This window comes from Crocodylus siamensis, chromosome 3, assembly GCF_052110815.1.
Source record: "Crocodylus siamensis isolate JL-2025a chromosome 3, ASM5211081v1, whole genome shotgun sequence".
In the NCBI taxonomy this organism is placed as follows: Eukaryota; Metazoa; Chordata; order Crocodylia; family Crocodylidae; genus Crocodylus; species Crocodylus siamensis.
The window spans coordinates 86,494,493-86,518,411 of record NC_143397.1 but is presented as its reverse complement, the minus strand read 5'-3'; the positions used below and the strand labels follow the sequence as shown (position 1 = coordinate 86,518,411).

Here is a 23,919-nt window from a genome sequence, read left to right as displayed (position 1 = left end):
AAAGAACTGTGCCCTTGTTTAGAATCAGTAGAACTGAAGCAAGGTGAAGCCTTAGTCAAATGGATATTAAGAACACCAAATCAAATGCCTACAAATAACCTTGTCTGCCTATGTCCTTAGACCAACATGGCTACAACCAGCACTCCCCAAGAAGATGTCCATGTTTGTATCAGGGCATATGCAAAGCCTCAAATGGAAGTCTTAATTTATTTAACTGCTTCTTTATCTACAATTAGCAAAGTCAACAAATACACTCATTTGAAAACAGAGGCTAAGTATGAGTATTCATTGAATCAGCTGTCAAGGTTATGGCACCTTTATCAAAACTTCAGGTAGGAGAGACTGGTTTTCTCCTGGAATTGTTATCTTTTTAATTTTTTTTACAGTTTGGAACTGAAGTGGTCTCGAATTGAAATGCAACAGGCTGCATATGAAGTGTGTGAGAATGTGGGAATCTTGTCTTTGAAAATCACCAGGTCAGGGCATTCCATAGACTCTGCCTTTGTCACAGTGAAGGTAGGTTTGGGTGAGAAATGTGGGCAGAAACTGAATAATGGTCTGAAGTAGTTACTTTCTTTCCTAAAATTACATGAACACATTGCTTGGAGTGGTAGATAACAAACTAAGCTGTCAGCAGACTGCTATATACTTCCAACCACATCTGTCAGGATAAACGTCTTGGTAGTAGAACTGGTGAGGAATTCCCTGACAAAACAGAGTTTCGGTGGAACATACTGATTCATCAAAATGATTTGTAGAAATATCTTGGCTTCAACAAAAAGGTATTTGTAGAAATACCTTCGCTTCCCCTGGAACCCAGGCAGGTTTCCTGATTTCCTGCCTGGGCTTCTAGGGTTCATAGCTGTAGGACAGTCCTTCTATGGAAGGTTCCCCAGAGTTGAAGAGCCCAGGATTTCAAAGATAGCTATGCTGTGAGAATTGCTAAGGAACTAGGTAGTCCAGGGATTTGGCATCTACCCAGATCTGGCATTAGAGCTCTGGGTGCAGCCAGACTTCTTAGGATTTTAGGCTACTGTGTAGCCCCTGACTGAAGAAAACTTGTCAGCTGCAACTGGTATCCTTGAGAATGAGGTAAGGGGAAGGTGTAAATTTGGGGAGTCCTCAGGAGTCAGAACACATGGCTCTTTCATGTCAGGAAAATGAGAATGAAAATATTCAATTTTCTTTCAAAACAAAACCTTCAGGGAAGTTTCCTTCCACAGCAATTTAAAAAAAAAGAAATTTAGCTTTTCTTCTCAGAACAAAACTTTTGCAAAATATCAGAATTTCCCATTAAGTAGAAATTTGTTTATTACCAGCAATATTTGCTATTGCCACCCTAACATAATTCAGTGTCAGCAATGTGACCCTAAGTGAAAACATCTCTTATTCTACCTTTAAACAAGTCAGTGGGAGTTCTGCCATTGACTTCCGTTGGTTGAGATGAGTTCCATACTCATGTGTATTAGGCTGTTTTTCTTCCACTTATCTCTAAATTGCCTTCAGTCCAAGGTCTACATTTTGGCTGGCACTGACAATACAGCACTTGTGGATCAGATAAATGAAGCTCAGCAGGAAGAATGCAGGGTGGAAGTTGGCTTTACACAGTCTGTTTTCTGATAATATAAAGAGCTTTTACATTATAATTTTTAAACTACAGCTGAGTTTGGAATTGAACTTTTTGCTGTTTAAACTAGCAAAATTTATTTTATTCCTAGTTCTGTTTTCACTGTGGTCTCACAGAGTATCATAAAATACTGCATGTACTTTGGAGACTTTATGGATAGGTGATGAATATTCCCAGTACATTGCAGCACATATTAGAAAATTTAGAAAATGATGCTTTTTCATTAAAATGATATATTTATTATTATTAAATTTCATTCATTCAAGTTGTATAGTATTTATTGCTTAATTTCTTCTTAGGTCAATGAAGCATCTGCTGTACTTGGCAAGGATTTTACTATACCTCCTTCTAAGCTCATTCAGTTTGATCCAGGTATGCTTTGGCATGTCAGGTTTAATAATAAATTAGGTTTAATTAATAAATTTAATAATAAATTAACTGACGCAATGATGTAAATGTGGAGAGTGAGATGGGAAGTGGAATGGGAATCAAGGTAATAGAATCACAGAAAATTAGGGTTGGAAGGGACTGCAGGAGGTCATGTAGTCCAACCCCTTGCTCAAGGCAAGAACATCCCCAACCAAATCATCCCAGCCAAGGCTTTGTCTAGCTAGGTCTTAAAAACCTCCAAAGATGGAGAGTCTACAACCTCTCTGGGTAACCTGTTCCAGTGTTTTACCACCTGTCTAGTGAGAGCATTTTTCTTAATATCTAACCTAATCTTCCCTAGCTGCAACTTCAGATCATTGCTCCTTGTTCTGTTATCTGCCACCATGGAGAACAGCCTGGCTCCATCCCCTTTGGAAACAGGTATTTGAAGGCTGCTATTAAATCTCCCCTCAGTCTTCCCTTCTCCAAACTAAATAAGCTCAGTTCCCTCTCTTCAGAAATCATGTGCCCCAGCTCCCTAACCATTTTTCTTACCATCCAGTGGACTCTCTATTATTTGTCCACATCTTTTCTGTAGTGGGGTACCCAAAACTTGACACACTACTCCAGATGTGTCCTCACCAGTGCTGAATAGAGGGGAATAATCACTTCCCTCAATCTGCTGGCAACACTGCTGGCATAATGCAGCCCAGTATGCCATTAGCTTTCTTCACAACAAGGGCACATTGTTGGCTCATATTCAGCTTACTGTCCACTGTAACTCTCAGGGCCTTCTCTGCAGAACTGCTGTTTAGCCAATCAGTCCCCAGCCTGTACTGGTGCATGGGATCATTCTGTCCTAAGTGCAGGACTTTGCACATCTTATTGAATCTCAGGTGATTTCTTTTGGTCCAATCCTCCAATTTGTCAAGGTCTCTGAGTCCTAGAACTTTTCCAGGATATCTACTACTCCCTGCATCTTGGTGTCATCTGAAAACTTGCTGAGGGTGCACTCTATGCCATTTTCCAGGTCACTGATGAAGATATTGAACTAAAACAGCGCCAGGACTGACTCCTGGGGCACACCACTTGTTACCAGCTGCGAATTAGAAATCTAGCCATTAATTACTACCCTCTGAGCCCAATGATTCAGCCAGTTTTCTATCCACCTTACTGTCTATTCATTCAACTATACTTCCTTACCTAGGTTCTGTCCTGCCTCTTCTACAAATTTCCTGTGCCACCCAAATCTCTGTCATTTGCCTTTGTCCTGGCTCATTTATGCAAGGTAAAATGGCCACAGCAATGTAAAGAAGTCTCCTAAATCCTCACGGGAGGATTCTTCTGACACAGACTGCAGAAGATACTTGGAGAAGACACTCTCTCTCACAAGATAAACTATAATGTGTACATTCTAGGCAGAGCCATAGAGCAGCCCTGGGAGGTGGCTATAATGAACAGTCCTCAGTTTCAGTTATACTGGAGTTTGGAGAGGGAGCTGGAGCAGCACAAGATCAGAAGGATGTAGCTTAGAGTTATTTCACCTGACCCTACACTGGGTTGTAAGTTAAGTGGTCTGCTTCTAAGAGATATAGCAGGAATCTTACTTTTAATCTCTCTGCCTCAGTTCTACATCTGTGAAGTGCAGTAATCTTTCTTCTTTCCTGCCACATCCAGTTTGGTTACTGAGTTTAATTAAAATTTTGCATGCTTAAAATTATGTGTGAGTGTAAGTATTGAAAGGGTTGGAACATGAGACTGTGAGCTGCTTGAGGCAGAAATTGCATCTTGAACAGCATGTAACACAGTGGATCCCTGATTTTGGTCAGGGTCTCTAATAAACAATAGCAAGTTCATATAAATATGAACAAGGTGTTGTTTGAGGGGGATTCCTGGATAAAGAATCAGTAAAAATCCAGAGTTCTGGAATAAAGAAGATCTGACTTTTATTTCTCCTTACTGCAATCTTCATTAAAATCAAACTCCAAGTCCATGCTTGTCTGTATACATGGGTGTGTATAGACCAACCAGGGACAAAGTTTCCTTGTTTGCCATGCCGATATATTTTGTATGTGCAAGTAGATACTGAGGTGTGAGAACACACTTACTGTCATCATTATCTCTTTTGCACATGCATATCTGATTTTCAGCACATTTCAGAGCCTCAACCTAAGACTTGAATTGAAAAAATGTGGTTTGGCTGTTGCCTGAAATGCCAACTGAGATTCTGCACAGCGTGCCAGGAGTAAGATTTCAATTACAAAACATCACCATGACTATAGAGGAAATAAGAAATATCATCTGTGCCAGCCTCAAACAAATGGTGCCTGTTTTATGGGGAAAATAGCCTAAGCACTTATCCGCATTTGAAAAAGAAAAGATAAGGGTGAGGTGATAAACAAATTTCAACCCAAACTTGTGGAATCTGTATGAGAGGGTGCCCCAGATAGGATGTTAGCTTTTGTTGTACAGAAAGGCAATGCTGACTGTTTGCTTGGCTACAGAGAGTCTGTAGGACTGCAGCCTTTGAACATATATTTATTGAGGATTTGCCAAGCTATCACATAGGGAAATCTGTGGCATTTAGTTCAGTTAAATGTCTAATAAAATTAAATGTCATTGTCTCTTACTGAGATGGCTTTGGCATAAAGATGAAGCACAATGTCCCAAGTATAACTTTTGGTTATCATGTTTTAGAAACAGATCTGGGAGGGATGATGGTTATCAAGCAATAAACACACTGGTGGAGAAATTAGTTCTTCCTAGAACACCTGAATTGAAAGAACATCTCTGAAGCTGGTGCTTCTCCCCAGCGGTTTGCTGAGAGCATTGAGTGTTAAGAGACAGGAATACAGATGGAATAGCAACAGAGTGGGAGCAAATAAAAAATTAAATTAAAGCATGCCTCTGTGACAGACTTTTGGCAGGAAAAAAAACACAATCTACTCTATGGGTAACAGTGCAGAACCAAGACCTTTATGCTAGTCTTTTTATTTTAAATGAAAAGCTGTGGTACCAGGATATTGATGTTGGTATAAAAATACCTTAGATGGATGGTTCCTTCTTCATCATAAATCCACCTCTCTCCCCATGTCCCTAAAATTGTTTGATACACTTAGTACTTAGATTGAAAGGTCTGATACACTTAGTACTTAGATTGAAGCTGAAGGCAGAACATTTTCAGCGTTGATCCAAGCAGATGCTCTGAACTTGGTGCGAAGATGCATACACTGATTCACTCTAAGGGAAAGCTTCTTTTTTATTGTTACTGAAATATGCCACTTACAATGGACTTCACAGCTACATCACTTTTTTGCTACCACTGGGGTTATTGTCAGAGAAGGAGGCTGCTTCGGATTCTGGTTGGTTCATAGGTGGAGGCTGTGTATGAAAGGTACCAAATCAGCATATCTCATATGACTTTTGCAACAAGCACTCTGTATTTTTTTGGCTGGAACAGTCCACTACCACATGCTTTCTGTGTTGGTGTATATCCCCCACCTCTTACCAAATACTTTGAAAGTCCTTTGCCTGTGTTTACTCAGCAAAAGCCCCATATCTATTGATCTCCAGAGCATGAAGGCAGTTGTTTTCTGAAGCTTTTGTTTGAGGGGAGATAGATTTTTGAGCTAGCTCCCTATTTGTGGATAGAGGTATATTTGCTTAAGGTTGATTAACTAATTTGATGCTTTTTAAAATAAATTCCATCTACAACCAGAGACCATATTAAGAAGCACATACAATTAATAAATTGAAAGTGAAGGTTAACAGTGTCAGCAAACACAATCCAAACCCCCTGAAGTCAAAAGGATATCTATGTGCACTGCACTGGGCCTAGAGCATCAGACGAGATGCAAATGAAAGGTAATTCAGAAATAGAGACTAAAACAAATTGGAGTCCAATGCATGTGTAATAAAATAAATATTGCATGCAATACTTACTGTTTTCCCACCAAATATTCATCTCAACTTTGTGGTGCAATTCTGTAAGCAAAAATACATTTGACCCAAGTTATTTCTATGACAATAAAGCCTATTCTGATATCTGATTCTGACTAACTGGAATACAACTTTCCTGGACGGAATTAGCTAATAGAAAATAATACTATCACATCAGTACACATTTAAACCACTGTTGTGTTTACGTGCATGTGTGTGTTTTCTTTATGTATAAACACACAGTCATTTGACGCACTTATTCATTGCTATTTCATCAAAGAACCAGAATATCTCTTTGTATGGTATAAGAATCTGTTTTCATTTCCAGAGGTATAAATCTGAAGTAACTCAACTGAAATCAGCAAATGAGTCAAGAACCAAGTTTGGTTTCTAAAGTGTAGTATTTAAAGCCAAGGTATTCTTTGATTGGTTATACAAATATTTTAAATAATTGTAACCATAAAATTAAGATTCTAGGATAAAAAGAATACTTTCCATATCTCCTTAATATTGCAACTGAAGCCCTGCGTTTGTGTATTGTATCCATCATTCCCCAAGTCTAAGGCAGGTTTTTGTTACTCTACATGCACTTGAACCATATCATTATTGTCCAGGAGCAAATTTGGTCTCTTAATGTTATTTGGGAGAACAGCAGGAGTCCAGTCAGTTGGTAGGAGCACAATAGTATACACAACCTATTCCATTCTAGCTGTAGACATGTTAATTAATATATTTCTTTGACACCCAGATTGATTGAAATAGCAATTAAAAGGTAATTAAAATGTTTATTTCTGGTAGGAATGTCAACCAAGAAGTGGAATATAGTAATTACCTATGACGGATTAGAGGAAGACGATGAAGTCTTTGAAGTAGTTCTGAACTCCCCTGTGAATGCAATTCTTGGCACCAGGACAAAAGCTGTAGTGAAAATTTTGGACTCAAAAAGAGGTATTCTCTTTTGATTTTCATCCTTAAAATCTGGAACAAACTTGACTAAGCAGCTACTTATTTTCAACAAAAAATGTTGCTAACACCTTCAAATCAAAATGCTTAATTTATTTTTAAAGAAAAGTTTTGACAGTTATAGACCCTTTATTCTTTCTCATAACCATATTCTTCCTCTTAAGAAACACAGCATGAAGGAAGCAACAAGTACAAAAAGAGAAAATCCGTTGCTAACAACAAGAGTGTTCAATTTCAGTTCTCATTGTTTTCAAACAAATAATTTTGAAGGAACTTTAAAACATTTTTTCTAGTGATTATGACTGCACTTCTTTCAGAGAAATGTCAGAAAAAATATAACAAATAAACACAACCTTTCAAACAAATTCTTTGGTGTTTTGCAGTCATGCTCCAGGACATTCCAGCATACAATAATGGGCATTATGATGGTTTTGACCATTTTGTTGCAATGCTCTAGTATTTTTCAGTGATCCAATATGGCAGTGAGGCCAACTATTTTGGTAGGTGTGCCACAGACTAGCTCTGCACTCTCTCTGAGTGCCTCTTCAATGCCCTTCATCTGTCTGATCTAATGCTTTGCTTTCTGCTCCCTGCTCTATGTGCTCCTGTACTGCTTATACTGTCTTCAGTCTGCCACATGGCATGCAGAGGCTACCCATGCCACTTCTGGCATGTGTACCACAGGTTAGCCACAGTGGAAACAACAGGAGGAAAATGGAAAATTATCATCAAGACAAATAAATCCTTTGAAGGCTATAGTATATTTTCTCTGGCAGCTAAGCAGAACATAACTTAAATAAAAATGTAAAAATGGATTTAGCTTTGTCCCAAAACAGTCATTTTTAAAACTTCAGGGTCTGATTTCCTATTCAGTAACACAGGATATAAACAGGAGTTACCCAGTTAAAGTCAACAAATATACCAATGTAAAACTGGTAGATGAGATAAATTGGTCTTGGTTTTGCACATAAAGGATAGGTTAATTATATGTGTTAATAATACTAGAAGAAGTATTGTTCAACAGGTACTTACTAATGAATTTAATTTACAGGAAGATGGGTTTAGTATTTGTGATAAAGTTCTTAAAATTGTATTACTCTCAGACAGTACTAGCATGTTTTCCTCTAACTAAACAAACCAGAGAAAAGAGGACTAATGAATAACAAATCATCAACTTAAAAAGAAAAATCATCCAACTTTTAATGATGAGCTGTTTCAGTGTCCAAGTCATTGTGACCAGTTATCTGTTTATTGCGGGGGGAGAAGGAACTGACCATCTGCCATCTTGTATGTTTTCAGGTCAGTGCAGCTTTTTCCATTCCTCTGGCCAAAGCAAGAACAACTTATGGAGGACAGACACATTGCTTCCAGTTTCCTCCAGCTCCTTATTGCCCTCCAGCCCTGGCATTGTTCACTTGGAAAGGATCCCACTGTCCTCTTCCAAAGGGATGATGATGCAGAAGGGGAATATGCTACCGGAATTCAAGTTGGTGAATCGGTCAAGGACTAGACTAAGAGCAGTTGGAAATGGCAAAATAGTAAGGCAGCTCTACTGTGTAGTGATAAGACATGGGGAATTGCTACATATATTTATTTCAAAACAATCTTAGCTAAGTGCAGCCAGAAAATATTTGAATTATCAGTGGAGCACACTCATGAGCTATTTTGTATAAAGATCTTGATGCTGAAGATATGTGCATATGTAAAAGTGATAGAGCAAAGGAAGGAAATGTGCACCGGGCAACAATGTGATGAGGGCCCATCAGCAGTTGATATACATATATTGAACCCAGCTCATTTACAGCAGCAGAGAGGTCTATTAAAAAAAGCCACACCAAAAAAAAGACTTTTCTTAAATTTGAAAAAAATGGATGTTCCTCAGGGAACAGATTACATGTATCCTGGTCTGATTAAGATAGAACTATGATTGTTAACTGATTATGGAAATAGGCTATGAAAACAATTTTATGTATCACATGTAACTACTTTCAGGTGTTGTCAGTCTCTATTGCTAGGAAAAAAATAAAAAAACAGAGATAAATTCTGCATGGTTTGCTAACCGAGATTATCCACCAAGGCTAGGGACAGAAGTTACACATAAACCAGTTTAAGTGATCAGAGACTGGTTTAAACCTGTAACAGAACAGATGTTCAGTGAGCATAAGACAGTTTGAAAATGGCTGAAACCAGTTTGAGATGAACCTGGTTGAATGTACTATTAGACTTATGGGTTTATGCAATGCCTGTCCCAGGCCCCTTGCTGGTTTAAAATAAACCAGACTCCCCCATCATCCCAGCATGCTGTCTGGGTAGGGTTGGCCTCTCCCCTCTGCTCCCTGGCTGCAGCTCTGGCAAAGACTATGGTGTGCTCCACCCCACCCCTTGCCACTCCCTGCTAAGCAAGAATTCCCCCCTCTCCTCTGCCTTGCAGAGAGGTGTCTGTGTATTAACTAGCAGACCACATGCTGGCTACGGTCTGTGCTGAGTCAACAGGTAGAATCAACAGGCGGAACCAACAGGTAGCTGGTAATATTCCTTTGTTGTTTTCTTTATGGAGTGATAAACATTGTTACCAATTCCCTGATGGGCTAATAAAAGTGTACTGCCAGGGCCTGGCCATGCCCCCCACCCCACTCCCTCAGCTCAGTACAGTGAAAGGGAAAGGGAGGGCTGCTCTAGTGCCCCTTGGCTTCTAGCCTGAGCCATTGCAGGCATGTGCCTGCATTTCTGGGATGTAAAGGGAATCCACCTTCAAATCGATTCAAGCTTTGTAGGTTAAACTAACCTGCAAAGATTTAATCAACTGAGGCTCAGGCGTTTTGAATGTCTGTCCCTAGCCCAATAGAAACTCCAACAAGATTTGCATGAAAAGCAAGCTACAGATAGCTACTTGTTTCTAGTATTACACGGATGTGTCACAATCACTTTATTATCTGACTTTTTCAGGTTCCTCCATCATCCATGTTTAGAAATGGAACTGATGTGGTTTTTAAAGTAAGCGTATTTTGCTGTGTTCACCTGCATATTTGCACAATGGTTTTCTTATTGTATTTTACCGTAACTACATATACAATGATTCAGTGTAGTTGATACTTTCAGAATTTTTTCATTCTGTATATGTTTTTCCTTTACTTTTGGGTCTATTTCCTTCTGGTTTGAAATAGAAAATGATTCTGAAATATAAACTATCTTTATGAAGATAACTTTAGAGTCATTAATACATGGTAATCCTACCTTTTTCTTGTTGGTTTTTTTTTGGTTACTTTTTAAAATCAAGTATCATGGGCTGGTATCTCTCAGAGTAGAAGAAGATACTTCATCAGTTAATGCAAACAAAAAGGCTGAAGTGTTGGTAATTAACCAAGGGGAGCTGAAAAGCAATGTGGTCTCCTCCAGGAAGACAGAAGTCCCACAAGCTGATAAGGCAGAGCTGACATCTGTATTACATTCTAACCATCAGGTATGGAACCCTCTTGTTTCCTGAGCATTTTTACCATCTGTTTTCAGTCATTCTGTGTTCTGAGATGATTTAACACCACCGAGATCCTCAGCCTAACTCTTCCATTCCAAAATTCTGATTCTTGAGAGTAATTTAGCCAGCAGATGAATAAATGAAAAAACTCAACCTCTGTAGTGCTTGCATGTCACATATGGTTGAATTAGCAACTGATTTATCCTATGTAACCTTTTTAATTCAATGGGCAAATCCTGTTCCCTTTTCAGGATCTGGGTCTCTCCTTTCCAAAGGGCTGCACATCAGATTTAAAGGGGCTCTTACATTATGAAGAAAGAGTCCAAAAATTATTTCAGTGTGATGGCATTTCATGGAAGTTATGGGATTCAAAAAGCAAGGTAACCATCTGTCAGACTGTGTGATCATTTCACTTAAAGTTTCCATTGATGGAAAACCCTAAGGGGACATAGCCGTTTTTATAACCAATCTATATAATTCTCAAGCAAAGACATAGTTTACAATTAAATTCTTCAGAATGAATTAAAAATCATACCCAAAGGATGCCATTCTTTCTTAAATGTTTGTGATGTTTGAGAGAGATCTGAAAAACCTCATCAGTCTCCCATCTCTTAAATTACATATCCCCTTGTTACAAGGGCTTTTAGCTTACTGTAGTAGATATTTCCTGTTGAGTTGCTGCATTCAGTTTACATTTTGAATGAGAGAAAGGGGACATCTCTTTGGAACAGTTTTTTGACTGAAAGGAATTTAAGCATGTAAAAACCCCTGATGTAATATTGTTTGTTGACTTGAGTTTCTATTGGGCTACAGACAGACATTCAAAAAGCAGTGCACAGTTATTTTTAGCAGCTACTTCACTGTGACAACATGCTATACTGGGGGAGTGCATCACTACTGTGACATGGCTGCTGGTCACATGTAGATGCCTGTGGATGCTACGTCACCATAGTGCGTTGCTACGGCGATGTAGCATCACATGTAGATGTGCCCACTTTACTTTCGGTGTGGCCATGGCATTAGCAGTGCTTGGCCTGGTTCCCAGAGGTCAACACTAACATGTATTTTTCCTACTCCCCTATTCAGGAGTGTTTGGCAATAGGAAAGTAGTCACATTACAACAAATATTTCAATGTTGCTGCTTTGGTCTTGTACAAGCCTCCAATCCCACTAGGCAAAATGCTGTATTCTGTCAATCTGTTCTAGTTGGAAATATTGTATTTTAAATCATTGTGAAGTTTTGTTAGAATAAATTCATAGTTATGTTATTTTTCATTCTAGAGTGGCCTGGAGGAGCACTTTGAAATAATTCATACTAATAAACAAGATGTTCTAAGAACAAATGATTTTTATTTCAGATGGTTAACCTGAAAAAATGCCCCTCTGGATGGAGCCATCATGATGGTAGCTGCTATTTCCTAATAGCTGAGCACAAGGTCACCTGGAATACCGCTGCTCGGGCTTGCCGGGAACAGTAAGAGACTTTCAAGTTAATCATTTTGTTTTGTGATTAGGTGTTCCTCCTGCACTGAACTGCTACCTGCTCTCCATTCATTCTGAGATAGACTTCATTCCAGTAAGGCTGTATTATCCAGGGGAAATACTATGGGTACAGAGATCTGGCCCAGTTTAAGAACCAATATAAAAATAAAAGCCCAGGAAGGGCTAATGTCAAAATATTTGAATTGGATGTCTATACTATGTTATTCAGGATTTCCAATCCTACAACCATTTGGAGTGTTTAAATTCTTAGAACACCTATACACATGTAGTGAGGCTGCTACAATACACTGTAATTACAGCACATCAGAGGAAACTCACTTAATCGAGTCTGCTGGAATGTGGTAACTACCACACTCCAGCAGACTCCAGCATCTCATGTATTAGTGTCTCTGAGCTTAAAAATGGCAGCAAGGGCGCTTCGAACAAGCTTTAGTTAAGGCACCCCGCCACCATTTTTCAGTGAGGGGACACTGATACTCTACACGTTTGAGGCGCTTGAATTAGAGTGGCTGGTGAAGCCGATTTTTAAAGTGCTCGCCCCCATCCCCTGGCTCCCATAGCACATGTATAAACACCCTTTGACCCAAAACCTACTGCAACTCAAAATCTTTCCCATGGGTAGCATGAAAATTATGTGTCTTGCCTTAGGGATGCAGTACATCCCTGAGGGAGATATGCAACTCTCCTGTTCTCTCAATGGACGCACCAGAGACCAGTCTTAAGTCATCCTGCACAGATGCATAGCTTTCCTGTTCTCACAATAAACAACCTTTGCCTATCCTAATCCACCCAAGAAACTGCATAGCTCTTTTCTATGTGGCTGCATCATAAAGGATTCAGTTTACTTTTAGGCTAGGGACAGGCAGTCAAAAAGCCTGAGTTGATTCAATCTTTGCAGATTAGTTTAACCTGGCTAGGCTAAATCACTTTGTAACCATCTACATTCCCTCTGGACTGAGAAAATATACCTGCAGTAGCTCAGGTTAGAAGCCGGGGGGGCTCTAAAGCAGCTCTTCCTTCCCTTGTACAATGCTGAGCTGAGAAGGGTGTGGCCAGGCTGTGACGATGCTTTCATTAGGGAGCCACCCCCACCCTGCCCTTGATAATAGAGCATTTATCAGCTCCATTATTAGCATTTAGCACCCCATCACAAAACAAAGCCTCGCTCATTAGTTCAAGCTTTTCTTAAACAGCTTTTTCCAATGGAAGTAATGCAGGGACATTACCAGCTGACCTGTTGATTAGCTCCAAAAGGGCCTAAGCAGATACTGTCCTATCTGCCTTATGCGTAGGGGTATGCATCATTCATGCCCCACTGAACAACCAAGAGAAAACGAATCAAGGAGCCAGAAAAAAGGATTATGACCAATGTAGTACGTTTCTATGCCTCAGTGGCTTCTGGCTCAAGGCTCCCAGCCTGTTCTCTCAAAGCTGTTTCTGCATTTTGCATCTGAAGAGGCCAAAATAGAGGCACATAAGGAACCTATAAATCCTAGTGGCTTTATGGCAATTTTATACAATAGATTAGAATTGCAGTAGATGGTTGCAAATATGCCTAAAGGCTGTGCACATGACTCCTACAGATGAATTCACAAGTTTTGAAAACCTAGAGTTGGCAATTCTGTAGTTCTGGGGTTCTGCTGAGTCTGTGCTTGTATATACAGTATTCATTGCTATCCAGGGCTGGGATACCCTTTCTAACTCTGAACAAGCCAACTTGCACACTGGAAGGAGCCTACCCAAAGTATGGAGCTTAAAAACCAGGAAACTCATAAAAAGCATTCCAAATGCCTAAAAGTGCTTCATGATTTTTGAGGCAACCCTCATGATTTTTGGGAGCCAAATCATGGCTTCTGAAAGTGTGGGGTTGGCAACATTTTTCCCTGGAAGTGCCCCCAAGGACCTGCTAAACCCTATTGCTGCCAAAGTCAGGAAGAGCTTCTGTCTCTCTCTTGAACTTTATAATATAACTTTATAATAATTATATCATTCATACTTTCCTTATGAGGAGAGGTTGAGGGACATGGGACTCTTCAGCCTAGAGAAAAGAAGCCTCATGGGTGACTTGGTGGCAGCCTATAAGTATAGAAGGGTGGTGCATCAGGATCTGGGAGAACAGTTGTTCACCAGGGCTCCCCAAGTTCTAAAGGCCACAAACTCCTGGAAGGCCAAGTTAGACTGGACATAAGGAAAAATGTCTTTACAGTCTTGAGTGTTCAGGGTCTGGAACAGACTTCCCCCAGAAGTGGTGCAAGAACCTGCTCTGGATTCATTCAAAAGGTATCTGGATGTTTAGCTTGCTGGGATCAATTGACCCCAGCAGACTTCCTGCCTATGGCAGTGGGGCTGGACTCAATGAACTCAGGAGGTTCCTTCCAGCCCCTAATGTCTATAAAATCTATAAATGGCCTGTAGGGCAGGTTTAGTTTATCAGTGGCATAAAACTCCTCAATGTACTGAAGTCTCTATAGATTTAAATTCTGCAAATCATTACTCTGGATTCCTTGCCTCTTGCACTAAATAGTCTTTGAAGGCAGCATTTAGCTGAAACATTTCCTTAATTAGGGCAATTGCTTGGAGGTGATGAAAGCTTTTTAGCCAATAGTATAGATTTTAAACTACAGTAAAATAATTGCAAATGGCAATATATTTGGCACCAGAGTCAGTGCTCTGTGTGTTTTTTTTAAATAAGGCATTATGCTCTCTCCTGTAGAGCCTTTTTAATTAGGGACCGGTTTGATTTAGTTAGCTCCATAAATACTATTATCTCATCATTTCCTGCTTGCCTGGAGCTCTGCCTGTGGGTATCGGTTAATGCTATTAGCAAAATGGTACATTCAGAAAACTTCTCATTTTCTTGCCTTATGTCTAGAACCCTGACTAGGTGTAATGATTAGAAGGGATTGTCTTTTTCTCATATGCATGGTTTTTAGTCAGTATTTATAAAGAATCCTTCTTGACATTACATATGATTTTAGCCATTATGGGTGATTTTTCATTGTTTTCAAGATTGTTTCTATTACTTGGATTGAAATAACTCTAACCACCTGGGTATATGTCTCAGGTAGTAGAACACTAAGTAATATAACTGTCCTAGTGCCAGCTGAATTTTCATAAACCCATCAAAACACAGGCTAGGAGTTGTGGTGCTATTAAATCAAATGACTTTTAAATAAATGAAATTACTTGAATTAAATGTCCAAGATTCTGATGGTGCTGAACCAGAGGCTCAGACCAATCAGTGACTGAACTAAGTGGAAGGCACTCTGTATAAAGAAATTTTGTAAAGGTTTACTAAGAATTTAATGGAAACATATAAACCTCACTTACTGAATAGCTTTAGCTATTATCAGCAATTGGTTTATAGACTACTGCATTGTAATCCAGGTATACATAATTTCATTTTGAAGTGCAGAATTTTATTTTGAAGTGCAGATGAGATAGTGATTCTTTTATCCAAAATAGCAGTTCTTTTGGGACACTGTTAATAGAGAGAGGTTTTGTTGCACTACAAAATGGAAACAAAACATGACCAGACCCCTCAATGTATTTGTTGAGGGTTGATTGAACATAGGTTACTGTTACAAAAGACTGTCATTATTTTCTTGTAAAACAAACCCAACTACTAAAAACGACATGTTAATAGATTTCCCAGTATTTTTAGGCCAGCTTTTAGGAATTGTTAAGGCAACAACATTTCTAGTAAAAATATTTCATGTGAACATAAGATACATATTTCCGGCAGGTGGATTTCATAGACATAGACATTTGGGCTGGAAGGGACCCTGAAGGATCATGGAGTCCAGTCCCCGCCCCAGGGGCAGGAAGTCAGCAGGGATCATAGGAGCCCAGCAAGATAAGCATCCAAATGTGTTTTGAAGGCATTCAAAGTGGGCTCTTGAACCGCCTCATGTGGCAGTCTGTTCCAAACCTTGGGGGGCTCAGACAGTGAAGAATGTCTTTCTTATGTCCAGCCTGAACCGGTCACAGTGGAGTTTGTGACTGTTCAATCTTGTCATCCCTTGGGGGGCTCTGGTGAACAGTCATTCCCCTAGATCCTGATGAGCACCACTGATAAGCTTATTGGTGGCTTATTGGTGATCACCCCTGAGCCTGCGCTTTTTCTAGGCTGAATAGCCCCATTGCTCTTGGCCTCTTATCATAAGGTCTGTTTTCCTGACCTCTGATATGCACATGGCTCTCCTCTGCACCCTCTCAAGCTTCTCCACATCCGTTTTGAATTGCGGAGTCCAAAACTGGATGCAGTACTCCAGCTGCGGCCTCACCAAGGCCGAGTACAAGGGGAGAATAACGTCCTGGGATCTGCTTGAGAAGCATCTATGGATGCAAGCCAGCATTTTGCTCGCTTACTGGCCGCAGCATCACACTGAAGGCTCATGTTCATCTTGTGGTCAACCGTGACCCCCAAGTCCCTTTCATCTGTAGTGCTAACCAGCATAGCACTGCTGAGCCTATATGCATGGTACAGACTTTTCCTCCCAAGGTGGAGAACCTTGCATTTTTTGGTGTTGAACACCATCAGGTTCTCATCCGCTCATTTCTTGAGTCTGTCCAGATCCACCTGGATCACCCTCCTATCCTCTGGTGTGGGTGCTTTACCCCAGAGTTTGGTGTCGTTGGCGAACTTGGCCAGTCCACTTCTGACACCAATGTCCACATCATTGATGTAGATGTTAAACAGTATAGGCCCTAGGACAGAGCCTTGTGGGACCCCACTGGTCACAGTGCACCAAGACGATTGGCTCCTGTCGACCACCACCCTCTGAGTTCTACCGCAGAGCCAGTTCCCCAGCCAGAGGATCGTGGCAACGTCAAGGCCACAGTTAGTCAGTTTAGCCAAGAGGTGATCATGGGATACCAGATCGAAAGCTTTTTTAAAGTCAAGGTATTCGATGTGGATCTCTTCCCCCTTGTCCAGATGATAAGTCACTTGGTCATAAAAGGAAATGAGATTGGTCAAGCAAGACCTACCCACAACAAACCCATGCTGGATATCCCTCAGGATATTGCCTTCAGCTAGTCTGTTAAGGATGGCCTCTTTGATAATCTTGTTCAAGACTTTCCCCAGGATGAAGGTCAGGCTGATGGGCCTGTAGTTTGCCAGATCTACTTTCCTCCCTTTCTTGAAGACAGGCACGGCACTGGCCCTCTTCCAATCATCGGGCACTTCACCAGAGTGCCAAGAACTCTCAAAGATCCATGCCAGGGGCTGAGCTATGATGCTTGCCAGCTCCCTGAGTACCCTTGGGTGTAACCTATCAGGACCAGCTGACTTGTAGGTATCCAGCCTGTCGAGGTGTTCCTTCACGAGGTCAGCTTCGATGAAGGGCAAGGAATCTCCCTCGCCTGAGCCTCCCTGACCCATATTGGGCAGGGCCGTCCCATGGGGCTGATGGAAAACTGACGCAAAGTACCCATTTAGCAAGTCTGCTTTTTCCTGGGCGTCAGTTGTCAGTTGCCCCATCTGGTTTAGCAGGGGTCCAGTGTTGCCCTTGCTTTTCCTCTGGCTCCCCACATATCTAAAAAAGGACTTTTTATTTTCCTTGATATTTGTAGCTAGCTGGAGTTCCATCGCAGCTTTGGCTTTCCTGATTTGCTCTCTGCAAGTCCGGACTAAAGCAGAGTATTCTTTCTTGGTGGCAGTTCCAGCACTCCATCCTTTATAGGTCTTCCTTTTAAGACGCAGGAGGTCTGCCAGTTCCCTGGAGAGCCAAGGGGGCTGCTGTGCCCTTTTGCTGCCTTTCCTCCGAGATGGGATGGACTTTGCTTGCGCATCCAGGATTGCTCCCTTGAGGAGCATCCACGCATCCTGAACTCCCCTCTCCATTGGGTTGTGGCCTTTTAGGGCCTCTCTGACAAGCCTTCTTAGCTTGTCAAAGTCAGCTTTCCTGAAGTCGAGGACTTCTGTACAACTGACTGACTTGCCAGCTTTATGGCAGATAGTGAAGGTGATCAGTTCATGATCACTGTCACCCAGCTTCCCTTCGATTGTTAGGTTGCCAATGAGGTCATCCCCGGTTGCCAGTACAAGGTCAAGCAATGATTTACCACTTGTTGGCCCGTAGACTTCCTGGTAATTTGCACAGTTGAGTTAATTTTTTTTGCATTAGAAACAACAAGCTCTTCCTCCACGTTCTTCTGTCCAGGTGGATGAAACTTTTAAAAATATGCCTTTGTCAAAGGCATTCTTTCATCCAAATGTCAGTTTTTAATATGAGATTTTAATTTTTTTTTAATGTTAAAATAGATCCTTAGTACAGGAAAGTCAGTGGGAAAAGTGCCCCACACAGTATAACTGATTCTGTTACTCTCTTTTGTTGCATCTAGGTACTTTGGGAATCTAGCAAGTGTGGTCACTAAACAACACATGCAGTGGTTGTGGAACTTCAGTGGAAGGAAGCCTTTTTGGATAGGCAAGTATACATGATCAACAATGAGTGTTACCATTACTAGATAAGTATCTTTCCGTTGCACTTACTCCAGAACAGAGGAATTGCCTTACAAGATTAGACCAGCTGTTCATCTGGTTTATTGCTCTGTGTCCTGCAGGTGCTTTTATTGAATACTTCCCACATATAAAAAGAAAGTCGTAAGAGATATGTCTAATTCAAGAAGTCTATATCATAGAGTGGAATTTCTCCTTGGCCCCTACTGCTGAACCATTTATGCCCTGAAACATTCTAATTTAAATTTTAGCTATTGTAACTGTAGATGGTGCTTTTAGTGTATTCTTTCAAACATGGCACACTTGAAAACAAAATATTTCTTCTATTAATGGCCTGCATGTTAAATTTGAGGTAAAAAAAGAAGTGGAAAGCTCTTATATGCACCATAGATATGTCTTTATTTGATGCTTTGTTTTTTTTTAAATTGAGGGTCACAAAATCTGGATATTTCTTAAATTAAGTGCATCATAGTCAAAGCACTATGGCATGCTTTCATTTCTCTAACCCTGCCTTGAATGCTACAAAGTGAATTCATCAATAGTACCCTGCATCAGGGAGTTCTAAAAGTTAATTACACATTCAATTAAAAAGTACTTCTTTGTATCAAATTGGCTGCCTTTCTTTTTCATAGCATAGACCTTTTATTTTACAAAGTATAGAAAACACAAATGGCCTCTCTGTATCATTTTTTGTCTTTTCTAAACCAAATATACTTAGTATTTTTAGTTTATCCTCCAGGGAATTAATGTTTCATGGCAATAATTATTTATATTCCCCACTTATAAACTTTTTCTAACTTTGCCTATCTATGTACTTGATGCAACACATATATTCACTGTTTTCAACTAGTGGGCTGTGATTGTCAGATACTTCACCCACGCAGAGATGATCACCCTCTTCAATTATGTTTGTTAGTAGTACTAAATCAATCTTGACAGCTATTACAGAGCTAGAATTTTAATCTTTGTAAATATAGGTCCTGGTTCACCATTGCAGATCTCAGTTATATGTTCATGTTATTCCATGGATCTCAGTGGTACAACCTATTTTAATCAATCCATCCAACCAATCCAGTACAATTTTTACTGAACACAGAGGTCAACTGTCACAACTCAGGGCCCAGCCTTTTAAGATTTACTCAAGTTGTTGATTTTTACTGTTGATATTTCATTTGTTTTGGTGCTATGAAGGGTCTCTCTGGGTCAGCCTCTTTTTTGCTTTGGGGTTACCAAAACAGGGCTTGCCAGGGAGTCTGAAAATATGGTCAAGATAACTCCAACCTCTTACCTGTAGTCTTAGTATCTGCTCTCAGATCTCACTATTCTTAATTTTTTTCTGACCATTTTACTCTGGATATCCAGAGGCACAGACATCCTCACTGAAATCTGTTTAATTTTCACTGGATAGACTTGTTGCTCTTCCATGCCTCTAGCACATGCAGAGGTATAGTTAGTGTACAAATGTACACTTGTGGAGGCTTCAGAAGGGATAAATCTCCCTAAATTATCCCCTGGATGAAGCAGGGTTAAAGTGGAAGTGTTTTTGCTACACCTGTAATGCTACAGACTCACACAAAAATCACAGTTACAGTCTAGCAGCTGCTGCATATCAGTTCTTCTTCCCTTATGAAGCTACTACAAATAAATGTTTGTATATTGTTACTGAAGAGTAGTAATTTCATTCTGACTCCGATGGTGCTAGACCTCCCTATAAGAGTGAGCTTCTGTAAATGAGTGCATATCTTATCTATCTGAGTCGTTATAGCAGAGGTGTGGTCACTAGAGTTATGAAAGGAGTTGCTTAGGTAAGTAAAAGCCTCAAAACAATTAAGGCTACTCCTCCTAGATTGTGGGATCATCTGAGGTCATATGGGCACATATACACATTAGGGCCATGTGAAACGGCTCTGTTTTGATTCAGATTTGGATTCAGCCATTTCAGAGGGCCATTTCAGAGGGGCAGTGACTTGATTCGCTGTTTCAGATCACTGTCCCAATTCAATTCGGCCAAATCTATTTCTGAATTTTGACACTGATTAGGAGATCCAGCTGTAGACTATAATGGGGAATCACTAAAATACTTATACCTTTGTCATTTTCTTGCTGATTCAGATGAAAACAGCAGGAGTAGTAGCTCCTTATGAGGGCATGAAGTTTGCCAGGTTTCAAGGAGATAGGTGCAGGGGTTTCTGGGAAACTGCACCGCAAACTGTTCAAATCAAAACTTGTGTCACTTGTGTGTGTTAAGGGATATCTGTAGGTTGTAGCCATGTTGGTCTAAGGATATAGGCAGACAAGGTTCTTTGGGTCAAACTGATATCTTTTATTAGACCAACTGAGTAGTTGGACAAATGTATTTTAGCAAGTTTTCGGGTTTAAAAACCCTTTGTCAGGCTGAGAAAGCATCTGCAGTTGGTGTGTTTGCTCTTCCTGGATGGAAGAAATAGTAAAGAGGCCAGAGGATGGGATGCAGGCAAGAAGCCCAGTCAGTGAAAATGTAAATTGAGGCATCGGGGAGTGAGAGACAGGCTTGGAGGGAGGAGGAAAGGGGATGTAGAAGGTAAAAGTGAACAGGTACCTAGGGAGTCAAATGTCAGGCAGGCTATAGTGTGTCCTAGCGTGGCTCAGCAGGGAAATCCAATGTCTATACTGATTTCATGAGTTTCTGTATCTACGAGGTTGATGAAGTGAAAACAAAGGTTTTTAAGCCTGAAAGCTTGCTAAGATATATTTATCCAAATATTCAAGTTGATCTACTAAAAGATATAAGATTGACCCAAAGAACCTTGGTTGCCTTGTATGTGTTAAGGCAGAGAGGAATGAATGCAGCAGGGATGGTAGCTGGGGACTTCCCAGTGCTGGTTAGATCTTGGCCCACCCACCTGTTCCTGGGCCAACCGCCTGCCCTGCTTTTATTGCCACGCCTTGATGGAAAACCAATTCAGATGTTACCCAGGCAGGAGGCTGCTCATTTTGGCCCCTCATGTCTAGGGGTGACATCAGTTCTGCAGCTCCATAACTCCTCTATGCTGCGGCCCATGCCTCGCAGATGGCATCCCAGGCAGCTAAGTTCACCTGGAGCCTCACAACTCCACTGCAACCAGCAAGCCTCAAGACTCCCAAAGATCTTACAGGTCTGAGCTTTCGCTACCCAGGACTGTGTGTGCATGTGGTGGCTGGAGGTTGTAAGGCATCTCCTACCCACTGTTCACCAGGGAGGCTTGCGGTCCTGGCATTTCCTGGGGGCTGCCATGCCACCAGCATTCCCACCAGGCCTCCCAACCCTGGTACGGTTCAGTTTCAGGTCATGCCCAGGACCTGGGGCTCCTCCTTCCACATAGCCCCTGCCCATACCTCCAAGTTAGTCCTGGCATGGGAGCTCAGCAAGGGAGATGTTCTTCCCCTGATGGCTGGTGATAAAGTGAGTGCTGCCTCCAGCTCTGAGAGCAGGCCATTAAATGGTTGTGAAACCAAACAAAATATAAAAAGGAAATAGGTGTGGATGGAGTGAGGAGGGTGGCAGTCACTCTGGCTGCACATGGAGCTTGGGGAGCCCCAGCAGCAGGAGGTTCAGCTTCAGGAACACTAGCTGCTCCACCAAACCAGGATCCAAGGAGGTGTAGTGGGATGTCACAACATCCCCAGCAATGCTGAACACCCTTTCACTTGGAACACTTGTTGGTGGACAGGACAGGTGTTCCCGGACAACCGTGGCCAGATCCTGCCACATGTGGCTGTGGCTTGCCCAATAGGCCAATGAGTTGCAGAGCAGTGGCTAGACATCCTCAGTGAGAGAGGTAGCCAACAAGACACTACCTGCCTAATGCTGGGGTCTGGTGTCTCTGGACCCCAACATAGAAGCCATGCCCTTGGCCCACATTGGCAGCACCTGTGGTGGAAGAGACTGGCTGGTGGATTGACTACTGGCATGGGAAAGTGGATCCCCTTCTTCCATGTCTCCCCAGCTGTGCCCTTCTGCCTCCCTGACTCTGTTCACCAGCACCTCTATCCAGTGATCCAGGGTTTTGCTGACACAGATGCTCCCCTTCACCTTTGGGTTGCACATGCCTACCAGCATACGGACTATACTAGGCTGCAATGGATTCAGCCGTTTCTTGATGCCCTCCTTCAGCCACTTCACCAGTACCTGCACCTCTGGTGACAGTGGCTTGCCCCGGCCAGGAACACTGATCCCCTGGAACTTCTCCATTGGGTTCTGAAGCTCCTTCACTATGGAGATCAGCTGGCTAAGGAGGGTGTCAGCAGCACTGAGGCTCTTGAATGGCTTGAGGCCCACAAGATCTGGGAGAAAGTATCCTACTCAGCTTTGTTAAGGGGGCCGCTGATCCCAATCTCCTTGAGCAAGGGCATCTTATGGATGGCCTTCTGTTGCTTGATCAGCCTTTCAAGCAACATGTATGTGGAGTTCCACTGAATCTCCACATTCTGCATGATTTTTTGCCGTGGGACACTCAGCTAGCCTGTTTGTCCTGCAGCATCTTGCCTACTTTGATGCTGCAGTGGAAGTAGCCTGCCACCTTCTTGCATTTTGAAATGAGCTAGCTGGTTGTGATGGTGCTTGAACAGGCAACCCTGTCCCCCTCCAAGGTGTCCCTGACTACAAGGTGGAACTTGGGTGCCACACAGCAGATGCATGTCAAAATTAAAAACCAGTTGGTTAATTATTATTATATAGGACCCTTGTCAAAATTAAAAACCAGTTGGTTAATTATTGGTTAAGTGTCATTAATACATTTGGCATCTTGATAGTTTTTGGAAGATCCAGATAATTTTACAAGGAAATCCATAGATTTCTAATATCTGCCATGGAGACCGTCTATATTGTGAAAGTCTTTAAGACAAATAGCTGCTATTTGTTACTTCATTCAGCAACACTGCATAGTGCAAAAATATAATCAATGCAAGAATGAATGCAGTAAAAACCAGCCTGTTCGTTTTGGTCCCCCGCACCCCACAATCAGTTACCTTTGACATTGCAGATTCTCTTCAGAGCAATTATACAAAAGAGTATCCCTATGACTGATGATGCCATGACACTTAGCCAATTGTTATAGTTGCCTAGATCCCTTTTCTTAGGTAGTGTTATGATGATTCATGTTTCCTCGTTTCTGAGGCAGATTCTGCATCCCACTTCATCTAAAAGAATCATAGCACATATTCAAGTTTTCTTAGCCTCTTGCTTTGAAGAGGGTTCATCCTGGCCTGCTGCCTTATATTTTTTCAGGTTCTTGACAACTGCTGGGAGTTTCCCCAGTTAAAATCTAGTTATTTCATCTCACTTACATTGTCAAAGTTGAATTTGTGTTTCATGTGACAGCCTATTTAGTGTGTAATAAAAATGCTGTACCCATCAGTTATTCTTCGAGATTATGACAAGTTTTATGCATTTGAATTTTACTCGTTCCTTGTAGATTTGTTGGAAGTCACCTGTGAGCCTTTTTGTGGTTTGGTCTAAAGTTCTGATATCCCTTTTCCTGCTTTATGGGCCTGCTTATCACTGCACATTGGTTTGACTTTCCTTTATGACCATTTTATTGGATTACAAGAAAAATATGGGTT

The 23,919-nt window shown here is 41.2% G+C and overlaps 1 protein-coding gene across 4 annotated transcripts in view; it reads left to right on the top strand.

Annotated features, from left to right (window-relative positions):
- FREM1 (FRAS1 related extracellular matrix 1) overlaps nt 1–23,919 on the top strand; it is a 138,523-nt gene that overhangs the window by 108,931 nt on the left and 5,673 nt on the right. For 2 of the 4 annotated variants that reach the window (XM_090038728.1, XM_090038730.1), the window contains 9 exons: nt 387–516; nt 1,927–1,999; nt 6,734–6,883; nt 8,198–8,436; nt 9,845–9,892; nt 10,176–10,358; nt 10,622–10,750; nt 11,729–11,844; nt 18,222–18,307. In XM_090038728.1, coding sequence (XP_089894854.1) covers nt 387–516; nt 1,927–1,999; nt 6,734–6,883; nt 8,198–8,436; nt 9,845–9,892; nt 10,176–10,358; nt 10,622–10,750; nt 11,729–11,844; nt 18,222–18,307 — 1,154 coding nt within the window. Of the gene's footprint in view, nt 1–386; nt 517–1,926; nt 2,000–6,733; nt 6,884–8,197; nt 8,437–9,844; nt 9,893–10,175; nt 10,359–10,621; nt 10,751–11,728; nt 11,845–18,221; nt 18,308–23,919 lie in introns of those variants that run through there. The other 2 variants (XM_090038729.1, XR_016441269.1) reach the window with 2 other exon arrangements.